General features: G+C 38.5%; 1 protein-coding gene across 1 annotated transcript in view; it reads right to left on the bottom strand.

Annotated features, from left to right (window-relative positions):
* The window catches only part of GABRG3 (gamma-aminobutyric acid type A receptor subunit gamma3), a gene marked incomplete at its 5' end in the record, with an annotated part of 443,827 nt that overhangs the window by 195,338 nt on the left and 229,131 nt on the right, over positions 1–19,358 (bottom strand). Inside the window, 2 exons of the mRNA XM_032226074.1 lie at positions 14,171–14,253; positions 15,718–15,941. Of these exons, the coding sequence (XP_032081965.1) occupies positions 14,171–14,253; positions 15,718–15,941 (307 nt within the window). The remainder of the gene's footprint in view (positions 1–14,170; positions 14,254–15,717; positions 15,942–19,358) is intronic.

Below are 19,358 nucleotides of genomic sequence, written 5' to 3' on the forward strand. Positions count from 1 at the left end.
ATCTTGTGGGATTTCCGTATACAAACCGACAAAATACTGGCGCATAATACACCAGACATCACACTGGTTGAGAAAAATAAGGTCACAATCATAGACATCGCAATACCAGGTGATAGCAGGGTCGCCGAGAAGGAACATGAAAAAATCGCAAGATACCAGGACTTAAAAATCGAAATTCAACGACTATGGCACAAACCAGCAGTGATAATTCCAGTGGTAATTGGCACACTGGGTACTATTCCAAAAGCACTGGAATTATATTTAAAACAGTTAAAAATTGACAAAATCACCATCAGTCAAATGCAAAAAGCCGCACTGCTTGGATCTGCATGCATATTACGAAAATACGTTACGACACCCTAGGCCCCTGGGTGGGGCCCGACTAGTAACCAATGCCAAATCCGGCAAAAAAACTGGCCGCTGTGATACAATTGTATAATAATAATAATAATAATAATAATAATAATAATAATAATAATAATAATAAACAACATACTTGATTCAGAAAGATGCAACTAAAGGAACAACACCTGAAAACTACAGACCAATAACATGCTTGCCAAGCAAATTACTCACAAGCATTATTGCAGATAACATGATGGATTATTTGGAAACAAACAACATCTTGCCAGTAGAGCAAAAAGGCAACAAAAGAAGGAGCAGGGGCACAAAAGATCAGCTCCTAATTGATAAAATGATATTAGAAAATTGTAAGAACAGAAAAACGAACTTGAATATGGTCTGGATTGATTACAAAAAGGCATTTGACTCACTGCCACATAGTTGGATCATAAAATGCTTAGAAACAACTGGCATTAGCAAAAATATTACATACTTTACTGAAAAGGCGATGAAACAATGGAGAACTGAGTTGGCAGTAGGGAATGAGATCTATGGAATGGTTAATATCAAGCGAGGAATTTTCCAGGGTGATTCACTTTCACCTCTTCTCTTCATCATCGCAATGATCCCACTATCAGTAATCTTTAAAAAAAATGAAATTAGGCTACCAAACAGCCAAAGAAGCTGAAAACATTTCGCATTTACTATATATGGATGATTTGAAACTCTATGGAAAGTCAGAAATAGAAATCCAATCATTGACAAATACAGTCCGAGTATTCAGCACCGATATTTCAATGCAGTTTGGCATGGAAAAATGCGCCACTGTATCCATAAAAAGAGGCAAAATCACTGCATGTGAGGGAATTGAAATGCCCAATGGCCAACTAATTAAATGCAATGAAAATGAAGCCTACAAATACTTAGGCATTCTGCAGTTGGATAACATCAAGCATGGAGAAGTAAAAACTATTGTCAGGCAAGAGTACACCAACAGAGTTAGGAAAATTTTGAAATATAAATTGAATGGTGGAAATACAATCAAGGTCATCTATACCTGGGCAATACCAGTTATAAGATACACAGCTGGTATAGTTAACTGGACACAAACTGATTTGGACTTTTTGGACCGAAAAACCAGGAAACTAATGACAATGCACTACAGTTTACATCCACGTGGTGATACTGATAGACTTTACCTGCCCCGAAAATCAGGTGGCAGAGGATTATTACAAGTGAAGCAAACAGTTGAAGAAGAAAAACATGCACTGGCTGATTATTTAAAAGAAAGTCAAGAACATCTATTAATCGAAGTAAAGAACAAAAATCTACTGGAGGCCCAACAGACGAAACAAGAATACAGAAAAGATGTGATAAAATCAAGAATGGAGAGTTGGCAGAACAAAGCACTGCATGGCCAATTTCTGGAAAAAATAAAAGATAAAGTGGACAGTGAACAAACTTGGTTATGGTTAACAACAGGTACATTAAAGAAAGAAACAGAGTCACTAATCCTGGCTGCGCAAGAAGAAGCTATCCGCACAAATGCCATTAAGGCCAAAATCGAAAAATCCTCTGATGATGCCAAATGCAGACTTTGCAAAGAAACTGATGAAACTGTTGATCACATACTCAGCTGCTGTAAAAAAAATCGCGCAGACTGATTATAAATTGCGGCACAATTCAGTAGCACAAATGATCCATTGGAATTTGTGCAAAAATTATAATATTAAAACAGCAACAAACTGGTGGGAACATCAGCCTGAAAAAGTCACCGAAAATCAGATGGTCAAGATCTTGTGGGATTTCCGTATACAAACGGACAAAATACTGGCGCATAATACACCAGACATCACACTGGTTGAGAAAAATAAGGTCACAATCATAGACATCGCAATACCAGGTGATAGCAGGGTCGCCGAGAAGGAACATGAAAAAATCGCCAGATACCAGGACTTAAAAATCGAAATTCAACGACTATGGCACAAACCAGCAGTGATAATTCCAGTGGTAATTGGCACACTGGGTACTATTCCAAAAGCACTGGAATTATATTTAAAACAGTTAAAAATTGACAAAATCACCATCAGTCAAATGCAAAAAGCCGCACTGCTTGGATCTGCATGCATATTACGAAAATACGTTACGACACCCTAGGCCCCTGGGTGGGGCCCGACTAGTAACCAATGCCAAATCCGGCGAAACAACTGGCCGCTGTGATACAATTGTACAACAACAACAACAACAACAACAACAACAACAACAACAACAACAACAATAATAATAATAATAATAATAAACATACTTGATTCAGAAAGATGCAACTAAAGGAACAACACCTGAAAACTACAGACCAATAACATGCTTGCCAAGCAAATTACTCACAAGCATTATTGCAGATAACATGATGGATTATTTGGAAACAAACAACATCTTGCCAGTAGAGCAAAAAGGCAACAAAAGAAGGAGCAGGGGCACAAAAGATCAGCTCCTAATTGATAAAATGATATTAGAAAATTGTAAGAACAGAAAAACGAACTTGAATATGGTCTGGATTGATTACAAAAAGGCATTTGACTCACTGCCACATAGTTGGATCATAAAATGCTTAGAAACAACTGGCATTAGCAAAAATATTACATACTTTACTGAAAAGGCGATGAAACAATGGAGAACTGAGTTGGCAGTAGGGAATGAGATCTATGGAATGGTTAATATCAAGCGAGGAATTTTCCAGGGTGATTCACTTTCACCTCTTCTCTTCATCATCGCAATGATCCCACTATCAGTAATCTTTAAAAAAAATGAAATTAGGCTACCAAACAGCCAAAGAAGCGGAAAAAAATTCACATTTACTATATATGGATGATTTGAAACTCTATGGAAAGTCAGAAATAGAAATCCAATCATTGACAAACACAGTCCGAGTATTCAGCACCGATATTTCAATGCAGTTTGGCATGGAAAAATGTGCCACTGTATCCATAAAAAGGGGCAAAATCACTGCATGTGAGGGAATTGAAATGCCCAATGGCCAACTAATTAAATGCAATGAAAATGAAACCTACAAATACTTAGGCATTCTGCAGTTGGATAACATCAAGCATGGAGAAGTAAAAACTATTGTCAGGCAAGAGTACACCAACAGAGTTAGGAAAATTTTGAAATATAAATTGAATGGTGGAAATACAATCAAGGTCATCAATACCTGGGCAATACCAGTTATAAGATACACAGCTGGTATAGTTAACTGGACACAAACTGATTTGGACTTTTTGGACCGAAAAACCAGGAAACTAATGACAATGCACTACAGTTTACATCCACGTGGTGATACTGATAGACTTTACCTGCCCCGAAAATCAGGTGGCAGAGGATTATTACAAGTGAAGCAAACAGTTGAAGAAGAAAAACATGCACTGGCTGATTATTTAAAAGAAAGTCAAGAACATCTATTAATCGAAGTAAAGAACAAAAATCTACTGGAGGCCCAACAGACGAAACAAGAATACAGAAAAGATGTGATAAAATCAAGAATGGAGAGTTGGCAGAACAAAGCACTGCATGGCCAATTTCTGGAAAAAATAAAAGATAAAGTGGACAGTGAACAAACTTGGTTATGGTTAACAACAGGTACATTAAAGAAAGAAACAGAGTCACTAATCCTGGCTGCGCAAGAAGAAGCTATCCGCACAAATGCCATTAAAGCAAAAATCAAAAAATCCTCTGATGATGCCAAATGCAGACTTTGCAAAAAAGCTGATGAAACTGTTGATCACATACTCACCTGCTGTAAAAAAATCACGCAGACTGATTATAAATTGCAGCACAATTCAGTAGCACAAATGATCCATTGGAATTTGTGCAAAAATTATAATATTAAAACAACAACAAACTGGTGGGAACATAAGCCTGAAAAAGTCACCGAAAATCAGATGGTCAAGATCTTATGGGATTTCCGTATACAAACGGACAAAATACTGGCGCATAATACACCAGACATCACACTGGTTGAGAAAAATAAGGTTACAATCATAGATGTCGCAATACCACGAGACAGCAGGGTCGACAAGAAGGAATATAAAAAAAAAAATCGCGAAATACCAGGATTTAAAAATCGAAATTCAGTGATTATGGTACAAACCAGCAGTGGTAATTCTAGTGGTAATTGGCACACTGGGTGCTATTCCAAAAGCACTGGAATTACATTTAAAACAGTTAAAAATCACCATCAGTCAAATGCAAAAAGCTGCACTGCTTGGATCTCCACACATATTACGAAAATACGTTACGACGTTCTAGGCTCCTGGGTGGGGTCCGACTAGTAATCAATGCCAAATCCAGCAAAACAACTGGCCGCTGTGATACAATTCTGTTGTTGCAATAATAATAACAACAACAACATAACATTTTCCTAGAACCTAATTTCTACTTCTTTGATTGATTGATTGATTGATTTGAATTTATATTGCTGCCTAGCTTCCCATAGTGACTCAAGGCAGTTTACAAAAGACTTCCGGGTGTTTCACCAGCCGAGAGCTCAGGGCAGGGGCAGGGTGGTGGTGGTGGTTATTAGGGAAAGTCTCGGACCTCAGGAGGTCACTGTGCCTCAGATAGGCGGGTGTGAGTCCCTTTTTGTGAAATGGGACCTTGGAGTTTAGGTGGGCCTTTTTGTTACGTTCCTGTCTCCCTGCTACGTTTCATCGGCCCTGCCGGAGCTGCTGAATGTGTTAGCTGGATTGGCGGTTGATTTCCCCAGGCTTATGATCCTAGGGGACTTCAATCTGCCATTGGTGAGACATCCGAGTCAGCTCGGGAGTTCATGGCTTCCATGATGGCTATGGACCTAACTCAGTTAATTCAAGACCCCACCCATAATCTGGGACACACGCTCGACCTGATTTTTGTCTCTGGGCAGTGGATGAATGATCTAGATTTAGGGGATATTTCTATCCAACCCTTGTCATGGTCGGATCATTTCCTCATCAGGCTTGACTTCCATACTGCTACCCCTCACCGCAGTGAGGCGGAACCGACTAGATGGTTCTGCCCCAGGCTCCTGATGGACCCTGAAAGGTTCCTGATGGAGCTTGGGACTTTTCCTGAATCCCTTGCTCACACTCGACCAAAGCTCTAGTGGAAGCCTGGGATAGGGCAGCCACTGGAGCTTTGGATCATGTTGTGCCTTTGAGGCCTCTGACCCGGTGTCAATCCCGGGTAGCTCCCTGGTTTACCGAGGAACTCCGGGAGATGAAATGCTGGAAAAGAGTGGTTGGAGGGCCAGCCGGTCCGAATCTGATCGAACATTAGTAAGAATTCATATTAAATCCTACTTAGTGGTGATAAAAGCGGCAAAACGGCAACATTTTTCCGCTCTTATTGCATCCACAGATAACTGCCCAGCTGCCCTGTTTAGGGTGACTGCTCCTTACTTAACCAAGGAACTGGGAAAGACCCCTTGCAGGGTAGGGCTGAAGAATTTGTTCAGTATCTGCAGGATAAAATCACTCAGAGCTGGACAGGCTTGGACTCTGACTGGGTAGATTCGGGCGAGTCGATGGGGATGAATCTTGTGGAGACCATCTAGGATGAGTTTGACCCTGTGATCCCTAAGGGCATGGACAGGATTATGGGGAGACTCAGTGCTGCCAGTTGTGTGCTGGACCCGTGTCCCTCTTGGTTAGTCTCGGCTTCCCAGGAGGTGACACGAGGCTGGCTCCAGGCGATTACCAATGCTTCGTTGAGAGAGGGGTCCTTTCCCACGCCTTGAAGGAGGCAGTGGTGAGGCCCCTCCTTAAGAAGCCTTCCCTGGACCCAGCTTCTTTAGCCAACTATCATCCGGTCTCCAACCTTCACTTTGTAGCGAAGGTTGTCAAGATTGCGGTAGCACGTCAGCTTCCCCAGTACCTGGATGAAGCTGTCTACCTGGATCCATTTCAGTTGGGTTTCAGGCTTGGATACAGCATGGAGACGGCATTGGTCGTGTTGGTCGATGATCTCTGGCAGGCCTGGGACAGGGACTGCTCTTCTGTCCTGGTCCTATTAGACCTCTCAGCAGCTCTCGATACCATTGACCATGGTATCCTACTGCGACAACTTAAGAGGTTGGGAGTGGGGGGCACCTCCTACCTGGCGGATCAGTCGCAGTTTGTGTTGACTAGAGGGCAGGGATCAACCCCGAGGTGCATCACTTGTGGGGTGCCCCAGGGGTTGGTTCTCTCACCCCTCCTGTTCAACATATATATGAAACCACTGGGTGAGATCATCCTTGGTTTTGGGGTACGGTATCATCAATATGCTGATGATACCCAACTTTTCATCTCTACCCCAAACCACCCAAACGATGCCCTCGATGTGATGTCCCAATGCCTGGAGGCTGTGCGGATCTGGATGGGGAGGAACAGGCTCAAGCTCAATCCCTCCAAGACTGAGTGGCTGTGGTTTCCGTCATCCCGATTTGTGCATCTTGTTCCATCTTTGATGATAGGGGGAGAAATTTTAGCCCCCTCAGAGAGGGCCCCCAATTTGGGAGTCCTCCTGGATATGCGGCTTAGTTTAGAAGAACACCTGACGGCCATGACCAGAGGGGCCTTTTACCAGGTTTGCCTGGTATATCAGTTGCACCCCTTCCTGGATCGGGATGATCTGTGCACAGTCACTCATGCCCTCGTCCTTTCTCGCCTGGACTACTGTAACACTCTCTACATGGGGCTGCCCTTGAAGAGCACCCGGAGGCTTCAACTGGTCCAGAATGTGGCTGCGCGGCTTATCATAGGGGCACCTTGGTGGTCCCATGTTGTACCCCTTTTAGGCGGCCTGCACTGGTTGCCATTTGTCTTCCCGGTGCAATTCAAGGTACTAATTATGACCTTTAAAGCACTCCATGGCTTAGGCCCAGGATACCTGCGAATAATCCCCAACCTCCGGTCCTCCCGACGTGCCCTAAAAAGTTGGCTTTTCCAGTAAGCCAGCCTGGCCTGAACAAAACAAAATAAATTATTGATTATTGTTAATTTTAATCAAATTTCTTTTTAAAATGTTATTGTTAATCTAAATTGGGTTTGTTTTTTAGATATTCTATTTAATTTTTAAAAAACTTTTGTAATATGTGTTGTTGTTTTTTAATATTGTATGCCGCCCTGAGTCCTTGGGAGAAGGGCGGCATATAAATCCAATAAACCTAAACCTAAACCTAAAATAAAAAACACATTTAAAACAATAAAAACTAACAAAAAGAATCAAATAAATTAATATAGTACAATATAACAAAATCAGCCCCCACCTCCCGCTCCCTGCCCCGGCAATAGCAGATCAATACAATACAATAGCAGAGTTGGAAGGGACCTTGGAAGTCTTCTAGTCCAATCCCTTGCCTAGGCAGGAAATCCTATACCATTTCAGACAAATGGCTATCCAACATCTTCTTAAAGACTTCCAGTGTTGGGGCATTCACAACTTCTGGAGGCAAGCTGTTCCACTGATTAATTGTTCTAACTGTCAGGAAGTTTCTTCTCAGTTCTAAGTTGCTTCTCTCCTTGATTAGTTTCCATCACACGAGCCATTTAATGAGCTCCCTCCCGCTCTGGGTTTCCCAGGCCCACTGGAAGAACCAAGTTTTCAGTGCCTTCCAGAACAGTATTGGAGTGAAGTTCTGGGGGAAGATTCAGCTTCTTTATAGAATTGTAGACTGGTGCTATATTTGTAGCTATGTGTGCCCACAAATGCTGTTTTAGAACTGAAGCAAAGCATTGTACAGTCATATTAGACAGGTTGGATACCAGATAGCTCACTTTGCAACAGTGAAGAAACAAAGGAAATTCTCCCCACCCAATTTTTTAAGATGCTGTGGTCTGCTCCCAAAGGTTGTTCTAATGTAAAGAAAAATAGTTCATTATTAAACACAATACTTGTCCTCAGTGTTAACTTTCCCCACTTTCATTTGGGTACAAGGACTTCATCACAATGAACCAAACAAGAACAAATCAAGACTGGATTTTCATGAAGGCCCCAAATAATTTATCTGCTTTGTCCAAGATAAGACATATCTCTTCTGAGTATTCCACTTAGCCTCTGAATCTGCTCTTCAGCCAAACCCATTGCACATTCAGAAACACTTGTGGGGAGAAGTATTTCCAAAATATTCTTGAAACATAAGAGAAAGTTTCCTTGTACACGAGAAAACCAGAGATTAAGTATTTATAAAGTCTCCCCTTCTTCCAAATGATGGTGAATTATTTATTGGAGATTGAAACCCCATGCTAACTTTCTCTCCAGGTTTGAAGATCTGACTAGAAAATGGCCTTTGGAAAGCTCACTGCATGTCTTTCGTATTGTGATATTTTACAATAGGATGTTTTCTTTCATAACCCTTCAATGTGTTTTCACCAAGAACATGCTGTCTTTCTCTCTTTTTGACCCCCTCCAGCCATTCCCACTTTGTCTGTGAAATAAGGGCATTCAGTAGCTATGGTCAGTATAATTTCAATCCTCTTTTGAAGTAAAGTTATGGCAGGATGCTTGTTATTACCATTTAAAATGCAAACTGAACGATCATCTCTCTAGTATCTCTCAAGTCACTAAAAAGATTCCCACTTACAAATAATTCTTGGCATATCTTTCAATAATTTCATAGTAGCACAGGATATTTTCATTCTTTTTGAGTAACCACCAGACAGATCTGTCAGTATCTTACCGAAGCAATTACATTCGCAGAAACAATTTCATGCCACTGTCCAGTCTGTTTCTTCTTGCCCCAAGACATTTTTTTACTATTAAACATGAGAAAAGCTGAAAAGCAGCACTACTGTTTATGTCTCTTCAACACATTTTCACCTATGTTCATAGTACTTCAGAGAAAATCTAAAACTAAATAGAACTAAATGCTTGTTAAGATTTTTTGTGCACATTCACAGGCCACAGTCTTCTCCATGTATAAACATGGTGAAGAATCCTAGGAAAGCTTTTATATGCAAGATTCATTGAAATTAATGGGAGCCTGATATCTTCTCAATCAATGGTACTCATTCTTTATAACTGGGAATTACAACAGCCTACTAGAAGTACAATGTGAATTGATGCAAACACCCAAGAGAATGAATGCATTAGCAAATCAAATGTTTTCTAGTAGAAATTCAGCTATATAACTTGTATAACTCAATATGCATCCACAGACATCCATGTGACTTTTTTTCTAACCCAGTAATTCACAGGACAGTGGAATCTGACATTTTCAGATTCATTTTATTTGCATTTTGATGGTTTGCTGAAGGTTTTAGGAGGCAAGATCAATTTCTTAAGTGTTTCATTCATACCGTAACAGTTGGTTCCCATATTGAGAAAATTCTGAAAGGCTGCTGTGTAAATAATCAGATACAAACAGCCCATTATCAGTGAAGAATGATACTTATTTGCCAGTTCATTAGAAGTTTATTAGAAGGGGGTGGGGCTTGAAGTCACAACAACATGACATGCAATCTTGATTATCATCAGGTTCTTGGTTCTAGGCTGTTCATGTTAGCTCGTCATTCTTCAACCGTTACGTTATGGCTCCGCGAAAGTGTATTAATTCGCCAGACAGTTTCTGTTTTATCTGTGGTGAATATACAGTGTTGAAGCAATAGCAGAATATTGCAGACTTTGTGAAAAAAGTATACTTTGCATACTTTGGATTAAAAATTGGAGATCAAGATAAAGTTTGGGCGCCTCATAAAGTGTGCAAACGGTGTTTTGAGGACCTCCGAAACTGGTTCAAGGGTAAGAAAAAATCTTTCTGTTATGGGGTTCCTATGGTATGGCGAGAGCAAAAGAACCATAGTGATGACTGTTATTTTTGTTCATGCGATGTGAAAGGGTTTAATTCCAATTGGAAGCATTCCACTTCATACCCAAATCTTCACTCAGCAATTTGTCCCATTCCCCATGGATATACCAGTACCCAAGCCCCCTGCTACCTTGGAAGAGATACCTAGCTCCGATGAAGGTGAAGTCATACCTGAACCAGATGACGAATCAAGTTCTGATCAACTTCTTGAAGATGATACAAGACCAAAATTGTTTTTTAGGAGGAGATGAATGATTTGGTAAGAGACTTGAATCTTCCCAAAGATGCCGCTGAGTTACTCGGATTAAGGCTGAAAAGCAGGAATTTATTGTTGCCAGAAGTGTCATCTTCATGGTTCAGACATCGTGAAAAGGAGTTCGTTCCTTACTTTGCCCAGGAAGACATGATGGTTTATTGCATCGATGTCGAAGGTGTGATGGATCAATTTAAAATTCAATATGATTCAGAGCAATGGTGTCTTTTTATAGATTCCTCAAAAAGAAGTCTCAAAGGGGTTTTACTCCACAACGGTTTTTACGCTTCCATACCTATAGGTAATTCCGTACAGTTGAAGGAAACCTATGAGAACTTGGAATTGGTTCTTCGTAAACTTAAATATGAAGACCATGGTTGTCAAGTGTGTGGGGACTTGAAGGCCTTGTCCATGCTGCTCGGGCAACAACTGGGTATACCAAATAACCTTGTTTTCTGTGTCTATGGGACAGTCGAGGAGGATCATGGTGAATGATTCCACCAAGACATTAAAGCGATGGAAAGGAGATACCAGGGAAAATGGAGCATTACAATGATGGCAGACTACTGTTGGATGCCTCAGAGAGACATTCCAGATTCTCACATACTCACAAGCATAAATGCAGCAAGAGGAGCCTCACAAGGAAGAAGAATTGAGTTTCGTGTGTGTAGGTGAGCTCATTTCAGTTCAAAAAAGGATTTTCATGAAAATATTGTAATAAAACTTTACTTTTATAAGTCTATTTCCATTTATTTTGAGGTATTGCCTTATTTAACATAGTTACCTAAATTGTCAGGAAACATGATGTCCTATGACAAAATGGAGGTCATTTTCAGATTCAGTGCACCAAAAAACATAAAGATTACATGGAATAACCAAAACAGCTCTCAATTTTTTTTTGCAGACCTATGTAATGATAACAAAGCATTTATATATACTAGATTGATAATATGAAATCTTATAGAAACTGTGAGGATTATGGAGATGATGTTGAAAAGCTTTTTTATAAAAGATAAAAAATTCTATATAGAATAGATTAGAAAGATGTAATATCATTGGATGATTTCAGGATAATGTAATAAAATGTTATAATATAAATTTACTTCAAATTTAATATGCCTTATGTTGAAAGGATATAATAATAGCTGGGCTTAATGGATGTTTAATAATTATAACAATTTGTATACATGTATATTAGATTGATGAAATTAATAATGGGGAAAAACATGGAATTGGAAACTATTAGAGAATGTTATCAATGCTAAAATGATTGAATGACTTAGTATAGGAGGAAGCATAATAACAATGTATACAAAGATAGCTTGATTGTCAATATGTAAATTTTGATAAAATTCAAGTGAGAACCACAGAAAGGACACAGAAAGACTTTGTAACCAATCGACACACTGTGTGTAATTGAAGAGGCTTTTATTTATATGCGTTGTGTGTTTATGCTTGTCTGAAAATAAAAATTTTATTTAAAAAAAAGTTTATTAGAACACGAATCAGAGGTTTTCACCTTAATATATATGAAAGAATACTGGTTCTAAATTGAAAATAATTTAGTTCCTGCAGTTCCTATAATTCTATCAATTGCTAAAGGGAATTTGTGTTGGAAAAGAATAACTTTGGGTCTAGGCCAAAGAATCAGACAGACAGATAGAGGGAGACAGGGACAGAGATAAAGTAACAGAGACAAAGGCAGAGAGGGAGGCGCGCACGGACACACACACACACACACACACACACACACACAGACAGAGACAGAGACACACATAGAGGATATTTTTTCTTGTGTGCATATGTTATTTTAGATCAGGAGTGTCAAATTCAAGTGGCCATCCTGGAAACTGTAAGAGGCCAGCCCGCGTCACTTTGGCCTGGTCTACCCAAAGCGAAGGAGAAAACATTGGGCCAGTGTGGATTCTGCCTGGTTTACCCAATGCAAAAAGGAAACATGCCAGCAGTTTGGGGAATAGTGTCAAGCTGACCATACCCACACAGCTGACCATGCCCATTCAGTCAACCACGCCCAGTGAGTGGCATCAAGCTGGTCATGCCCACCCAGTCAGCCAAACCCCCCCCCCTCCAAGCCCCTCCAAGGTCAACCACAGCCCTGATGTAGCTCTTATTGAAATTGAATTTGACACCCCTGTTTTAGATTGTAAGTTTTGGTATCTCTATATATCTCTAGAAGTACACATTTTGCAACTAACACCCACTAAGATGCAAAACAAAAACAGATATTCAGCCAACTTTATCTTGTGGATTTCCTTTTCTACTTGTTCTATGTTCTACCTGTTCTGTGTTAAATACCGCATCCTTTTCCCCTGCCCTGAAAAATGTGTAACAAATGCTTTAAAAAAGTGAAAAAATACAACAGAAAAAAATATTTAATATGTTGATACAAGAGTAAACAGGTAGTTCTCTGCATAATTATCTAATACAAATAGTATTCATGTATTTATAATATGCTTATATTATCTCTGGCCTTAGAAGTTAAGACACTCTCCCATGGTCTAGGCAACATAGAAACCTGTAGTATTTATTCTACTCATCTCTTAACATCTGCATATCAAAAGGACTTATTGATATCACATGTCTATAGAGATAGATAGATAGATAGATAGAAATATATCTATAGAGAGAGATATATTTCTGTATGTATGTGTGTGTATGTATGTGTGTGTGTGTGTGTGTATGTATGCATGTGTATATATATATATGTGTGTGTTAAAATTTCATTTGCATCCTCTATCAGTTCATCCAAAATCAATATCACTACTTTCGTCCAATTTTTTTTTTACCATTTTCCCCATTTTTAATGTTGGTGGTCACCATAAAGTCATTTTAAAAAAGAGAAAAAAATCTAAAAAAAATATTATTCATTACATTCCATAGTTGTGTATTTGACATAATTGTTTCCAGAGTTCTATTATAGTTAGAGCCTTATATTGTCCATCCAACCATGTATATTTCAAAGTGCGCAAATGGAAAACTGAATCTTCCCACATTAATCAATGATTGCATTTTCTGTAAAAATATTCTTAGAAGCAAAGACCGTCATAGAAAATGTGTGTGTAAATCCACACACATACACCAAAGCATCATGGCTGCATGGCAAATATTGTTAACCAGATTTTGATACTGTTTGTGTTTGCAATTTAAGGCAAGAAGTAACATTTTTCATCCTTTTGCTGTAAAAGATTCTGACTGGCAGCAGGGTTACTAACAAAGATGGCAGGTTTGCTCAACAATGCCGAGATGTATTGGCACATGGGCATACAACCACATATAATAATTACCCAATTAGAGCTGGCAAGCTTATGAAATAAGAAAAGGAAAAAAAACATCATTTGTTCAATCCTAACAGATAGATTGGAGCTGCTTTTAAGCTATTTGTTATGTACCTTTAACACATTTCATGATAAATAGGTCTTTATTTGTAACACCTGCCACATTCTGGACTATGGATTCATGTTTTTCTTTTTGCTTGTTGCATCCTGAGCGTCATTTTTCAGCCTACTCATAATTGAGACCACAAATTAATAGTTCTTGTCATTTGTGATAATGCTGCAGGGTGAAAAATGTCCTGCTGTAAGTGCAGATGGAAAAAATCAGATGCCTAGCAAATATGAAAATAAGCACCTTAATCTAATACCACTGTAAGAGCCACCTGTTAAATTGAGAAACAAATGCAGGCCTTTATGCAAAGTTTTAGCAGATAGTAGATATACACCATGGCTATTACTTACAGCTGGAGAATATCAGCGGGCATGAATGTTTATCCATGGGAAAATTATGTAGCTGCAGCTGGCATTCGGCATTGATGGTGAGCCTAGAGAAAACCAGGTACCTATTACTGTCTTGGTATGACAGCAGACTATAAAAATTTTTAGTAATTCGGTCATTTCAAAGGCTTAATTGGAATATTATGAAAAAGTGCTTTTTTAGGATTCTCTTTGATGCAACTACTAGGCAGAAGCCATCATGGAAAAAGGCAATGACAATCACTTTCATATTATTGCTAAGAAAACTACACAGTCATATGGGAATTAGAGCTGGGGGGGGGAGACAAACTATCTTTTTATAACTAATATGCAGATGGCATGAATTATGATATTTATAGAGTGATGTCTTCCTGCATGTGATATCATTGTGGCTTGCAACAGATACCTATGCATGGATAGGTCCAAGCAATGATCTGGCTGATTTTGTTTGGGTTTGAAAACTGACTGGACTCAGGCTGTTCACTAGTTTTGTCCAGTGTTTTGGATACAAAGAGAAAGGGGATCATACATTTAGCATCTAGCTGCATGTCTTATATCTATTGTGACTTCCCCCAGGATTGAGCTACAGATGTCAAAAGGAGCTGCTCTCAATCCCGGAGAAGATGCAGCCTTTTCATTAACTTCTATATAGGGCTGATTAAATGTCACAGCATGGATCAGAGCACTTATTTTACTTTGAATCTAGAGCCCTAGATTTTAATATTTTAATGGATGACTGCCAGAATCATACAGCTAAATTTGACACTATCTTTACCTATATTTCTGGGGGAAATACATTAATGTGCGTTTATAGTTGTAACTATAGTACAAGTAATACTCGACTTACAGTCTTTAAATTTTAGTGGTTTAGTGACTGAATTTACCACAGCACTGAAAAAGTGACTTATGATCATTTTTTACAGTTGCAACTGTAGCAGCATCCCCATGGTCATGTGATCAAAATTTGGATCCTTGGCAACTGGCATGACCACGTACTTAAGACGGTTGCGGTGTCCTGAGGTCATGTGATCATCTTTTGCGACTGTCTGACAAGCAGTCAATGGGGAAGCCAGATTCATTTAACAACCATGTTACTGACTTAACAACTGCAGTGAATCACTTAAACAACTGTGGCAAGGAAGGTCGTAAATGGGCAAAACTCACTTAACAACTGTCTTGCTTAGCAATAGAAATTTTGGAACCGATTGTGGTCATAGGTTGAGGACTCCTTGTAGTTCTAGATAAGAAAATACCTTAATTTTTTGTCCTACTTGATAGTTTTAAGGAATAACAGGAATAACTCAGCACAATCCATTCTCCGGGTTACTAAAATACATCAAAACTAAGGAAACAAGTTGCCTGAATGGTCCAATTTAATTCCAAGCTGATTATATTTCTTATCTTTGGGACAAGGCCCTCTGCCAGCTAAGATTTTTCTGTTTCTGTTATAAAATTGAAATTACATTAATCTCTATAAAAGGGTGAGCAGTTATTTAAACTAGCCCTTATTGAAAGACACAAATGCTTCTTACCTTAAAGTATATAGGATTTTCCCATCATTCCATATTCTTAGGAGCTGATTGGGTGTGGTAATCCAGTGAGCTTCTGCAGTTTTAGAATTCCTAAAAATAGTATCTGGGATCCAAATTAACCCAACCATATTGCTATTGAGAGTTATACTTTTTTTCATGGTGCTGTTGAAACGAAGGCGGCTGTCAGTCCATGTCTGAGCAAAAAAAATATCAATTTGGTATTCCTGCAAAGGAGATTAGATACATATATTAGAATAAATTTAGAAGAGCAAGATCATCTATTTATCATCTATTTATTAAAACCTTCACATTTCTCTTTCTTTTTTTAACTCATACTCAAAAATCAAGAAGCAAGTCATGTGTTGCATTAAGCATTTGAATTGGGCTAGTCACTGTCTTACTTCCAAATAATAGATGAGATTTTCAACTATGATAATAGGTTGCATGGCAGCCCCTCCTAAATTTCTGATTAAAGGCAAGACTGATTCTGATCCATTCATCTGCATCTCATCATATGTTTTTAATGTTGAATGAGGCATTACTAAGCCATTAACTAGCTAAAAAGGTCAAGAATCTCCCACATTGGGATTTGGTGATTGTTTTGATTGATTGATTTTATTAAACTTGTATGCATTGGGCATTTGGTGATTGTCAGTGACACATCCAAGTAACTTTCCCAAATGTATTTTTCCCAATCAAATACAGGTAGTCCTTGACTGGTTGGCACTGGAAAAAATGACTTATGACCATTTTTCACATGATCATTGCAGCATCCTCATAATCATGTGATCTAAATTCAGACGTTTGGCAACTGACTCATATTTTTGCTGGTTGAAGTGTCCCAGGGTCATGGGATCACCTTTTGAGAGTTTCTGACAAGCAAAACCAATTGGGAAGCCAAATTCACTTAACAACTGCAGTGATTCACTTAACAACCGTGGTAAGAAAAGTCATAAAATGGGGTAAAATTCACTTAACAAATTTCTCACTTAGCAGCATACATTTTGGGCTCAGTTATGGTTGTAAGTTGAGGACTATCTGTACTAACCAAGGAGAGCCTACTTTGCTTTCAAAATCAGCTAGGTTTTGTGATTGTTGTCACTGACCAAAGGAAGTTCAATTAATTATGCCCACAGCAATCATTCAATGTATCTATATTGAATTATCTATATCTCTGTCTACAAACATGGACACAATACACTGAACTATATCCTTTCCATTTATCCCTTTATCATCAATTGCCCAGAGGGAGGAAATCAGAGATACAATGGCTAAGAAGACACAGAACTAGCTAAGCTACTTTTCTCCATCACTGATCACCAATTGTCTATGAGAGGGAAAAACAAAAACAAAGAAGTCATGTTTGGTAGATGAAAATAATACTAGTAAAATTAACTGAATCTGAAGATTACAAGGGACCTCAATAATTATCCAATTATCCATCCATCCACTCAGGAAATCTTCTACAGCATTCATAGTAAATGGTCATCCTGTTTTTGTTTTAAAACGTTTAATGGGGGGAAAAATCAATACACTCCAAGGCTATTTTGCAGTCAAAACTTGGCTTTCTATAATCTGAGACTACTGGTTCTTTAGAAAAAAAGATAACATGTGTACTGTAATTTATATAGTAGCCTTTCAAACATTTGAAAAGTATCACAATAGCAACACTTCAGCATCTCTTCTCAGGGAGATAGATAGATAGATAGATAGATAGATAGATAGATAGATAGATAGATAGATAGATAGATAGATAGATGGATGGATGGATGGATGGATGGATGGATGGGTGGGTGGGTGGGTGGGTGGGTGGGTGGGTGGGTGGAAAGAAGGAAAGAAAAAAAGAAAGAACAAAAGAATAAAAGAAAGAAAGAATGAATGAATGAAAGAAAGAAAACTGGAACTTACTCAGAGGGCAATGAAAATTGTGAAGTAATTGGTAATCTATCAGGAGATGCCTAATAAATGATGTCTGTGTATTTCTGTTCCAGTTTCTTATCTTTACATAGCTCCTGATAAAACCTGACTAAAGCAGAATAGGGTACTACCATGGCGTTAGGCATTGTGTTAGTGCAGCTGCATTATAACAACATTGCCTTCATTAATCCTTGTGGCTGGTTTTATTGACAAAACCCATCTCTATTAGCATAACGACAACTAATATCAATTCTCTTAAGAAAAGAAACCTCACATTTCAATATTCTGATAATATTGACAAGCATCTTAGGAGATTTATTAAAACACAGCATATCTACCAGTCTATCTAACTTCTAAACATTTAGCTTGCTCTTCACTGGTTTAGAACTGTTAATGTATTTCAGTACTGCTCTTCATCTTGATAAGATGTAGCTAATATCAGAACCATTCACCTTTTATTTTGTTTTCCTTATGCTATTTTTTTACCCCAAAACTAAAACTAAGTAATAAATCAGAAACACTTCAAGATTCAGCAGTAAAAACCAATGCATTATGACATTTATTGGAGTCCTGAGGTTATTTTTTTTTAAAAAAAATTACTGACATTTACTGACAATATGATAAAGCAGAATGGTTTTAAATAAGAAATTAAATTATGATTGAAATAATTTTAATATACTGTATATCTTTAGGTACTTTAAGCATCCTGAAAGCAAAAGTAAACAGCTTTAAGTTAAGTTAAATGAGTCATCTGCTGGTTCAGAGTTCCCTATCAGCAGTTTGCTGATGATACCCAATTGTAAATAATGTAATCTTGACCCCAGGCCACCAAGTGATGTTATTGATGCCCGATGCCAACATCTGAGGGCCTTGCCAGTCTCAGGCTAATAAGACCAAGGCTCAATTGATAATTGAGCCCACTTATCTGGGGAAATTTTACTTGTAGTATTGGATAACGTAGAACTTCCCTAATTAAGATTGGTCCTCAATCCGAGGGAGTTTTTTTTTACTCACCACTCTTGTTTGAAGAGCAGGTGGCGGCTGCGGCCATGACAGCTTTTGTACAAATTTATGTAGCATGCCAGATACACTCATTATTGGATTGGGAGGTCTTCCAGATGGTCTTTCACACTCTAGCTACTTCACAAATGAATGATTGCAATGCATTGAAGGTCGGGCTGCCATTGTAGACCACTCACAAACTACAACTGATCCAGAATACAACAGTGAGAGCAGTAATGGGCACACCATTGTATGTCCATGTGATACCACTCTAAACAAGTTGCATTGGTTACCTGTTGGCTTTCAAGTACAGTTCAAGGTTACAACATATAAACCTCTTCCTGGCATGGGACCAGGTTATCTATGAAACTGTCTTTCTTTGATTGTTTCTGCCTTTTCAGTAAAATTGGGTAGAATGAGTATGCTTCATGGGTTTTTTTTTTTGTTAAACAATGTCATCTAGAGGGACCTAAGAAGCTACAAACCTTCTCTGTTGCAGTACCTACACTCTGAAACAACTTCTCCGAGAAATCTGTATATGTCCTAAAAAGCCCTCCGGTTAAGATGGGGCTTAAGCTCTTATAGTATTTTTTCTTTCTTATGGGCTATCCATTTCTAGGTGGCTATGATCTTTGCTAATCAATGCTATATTTGCTTTTAAATTTGTTAGCCATGGACTTTGATAGTTGAACAGTCTGTAATTGGAAAATTAAATTAAAATT

The sequence above is a fragment of the Thamnophis elegans genome, chromosome 11, assembly GCF_009769535.1.
Source record: "Thamnophis elegans isolate rThaEle1 chromosome 11, rThaEle1.pri, whole genome shotgun sequence".
Classification (NCBI taxonomy): Eukaryota; Metazoa; Chordata; class Lepidosauria; order Squamata; family Colubridae; genus Thamnophis; species Thamnophis elegans.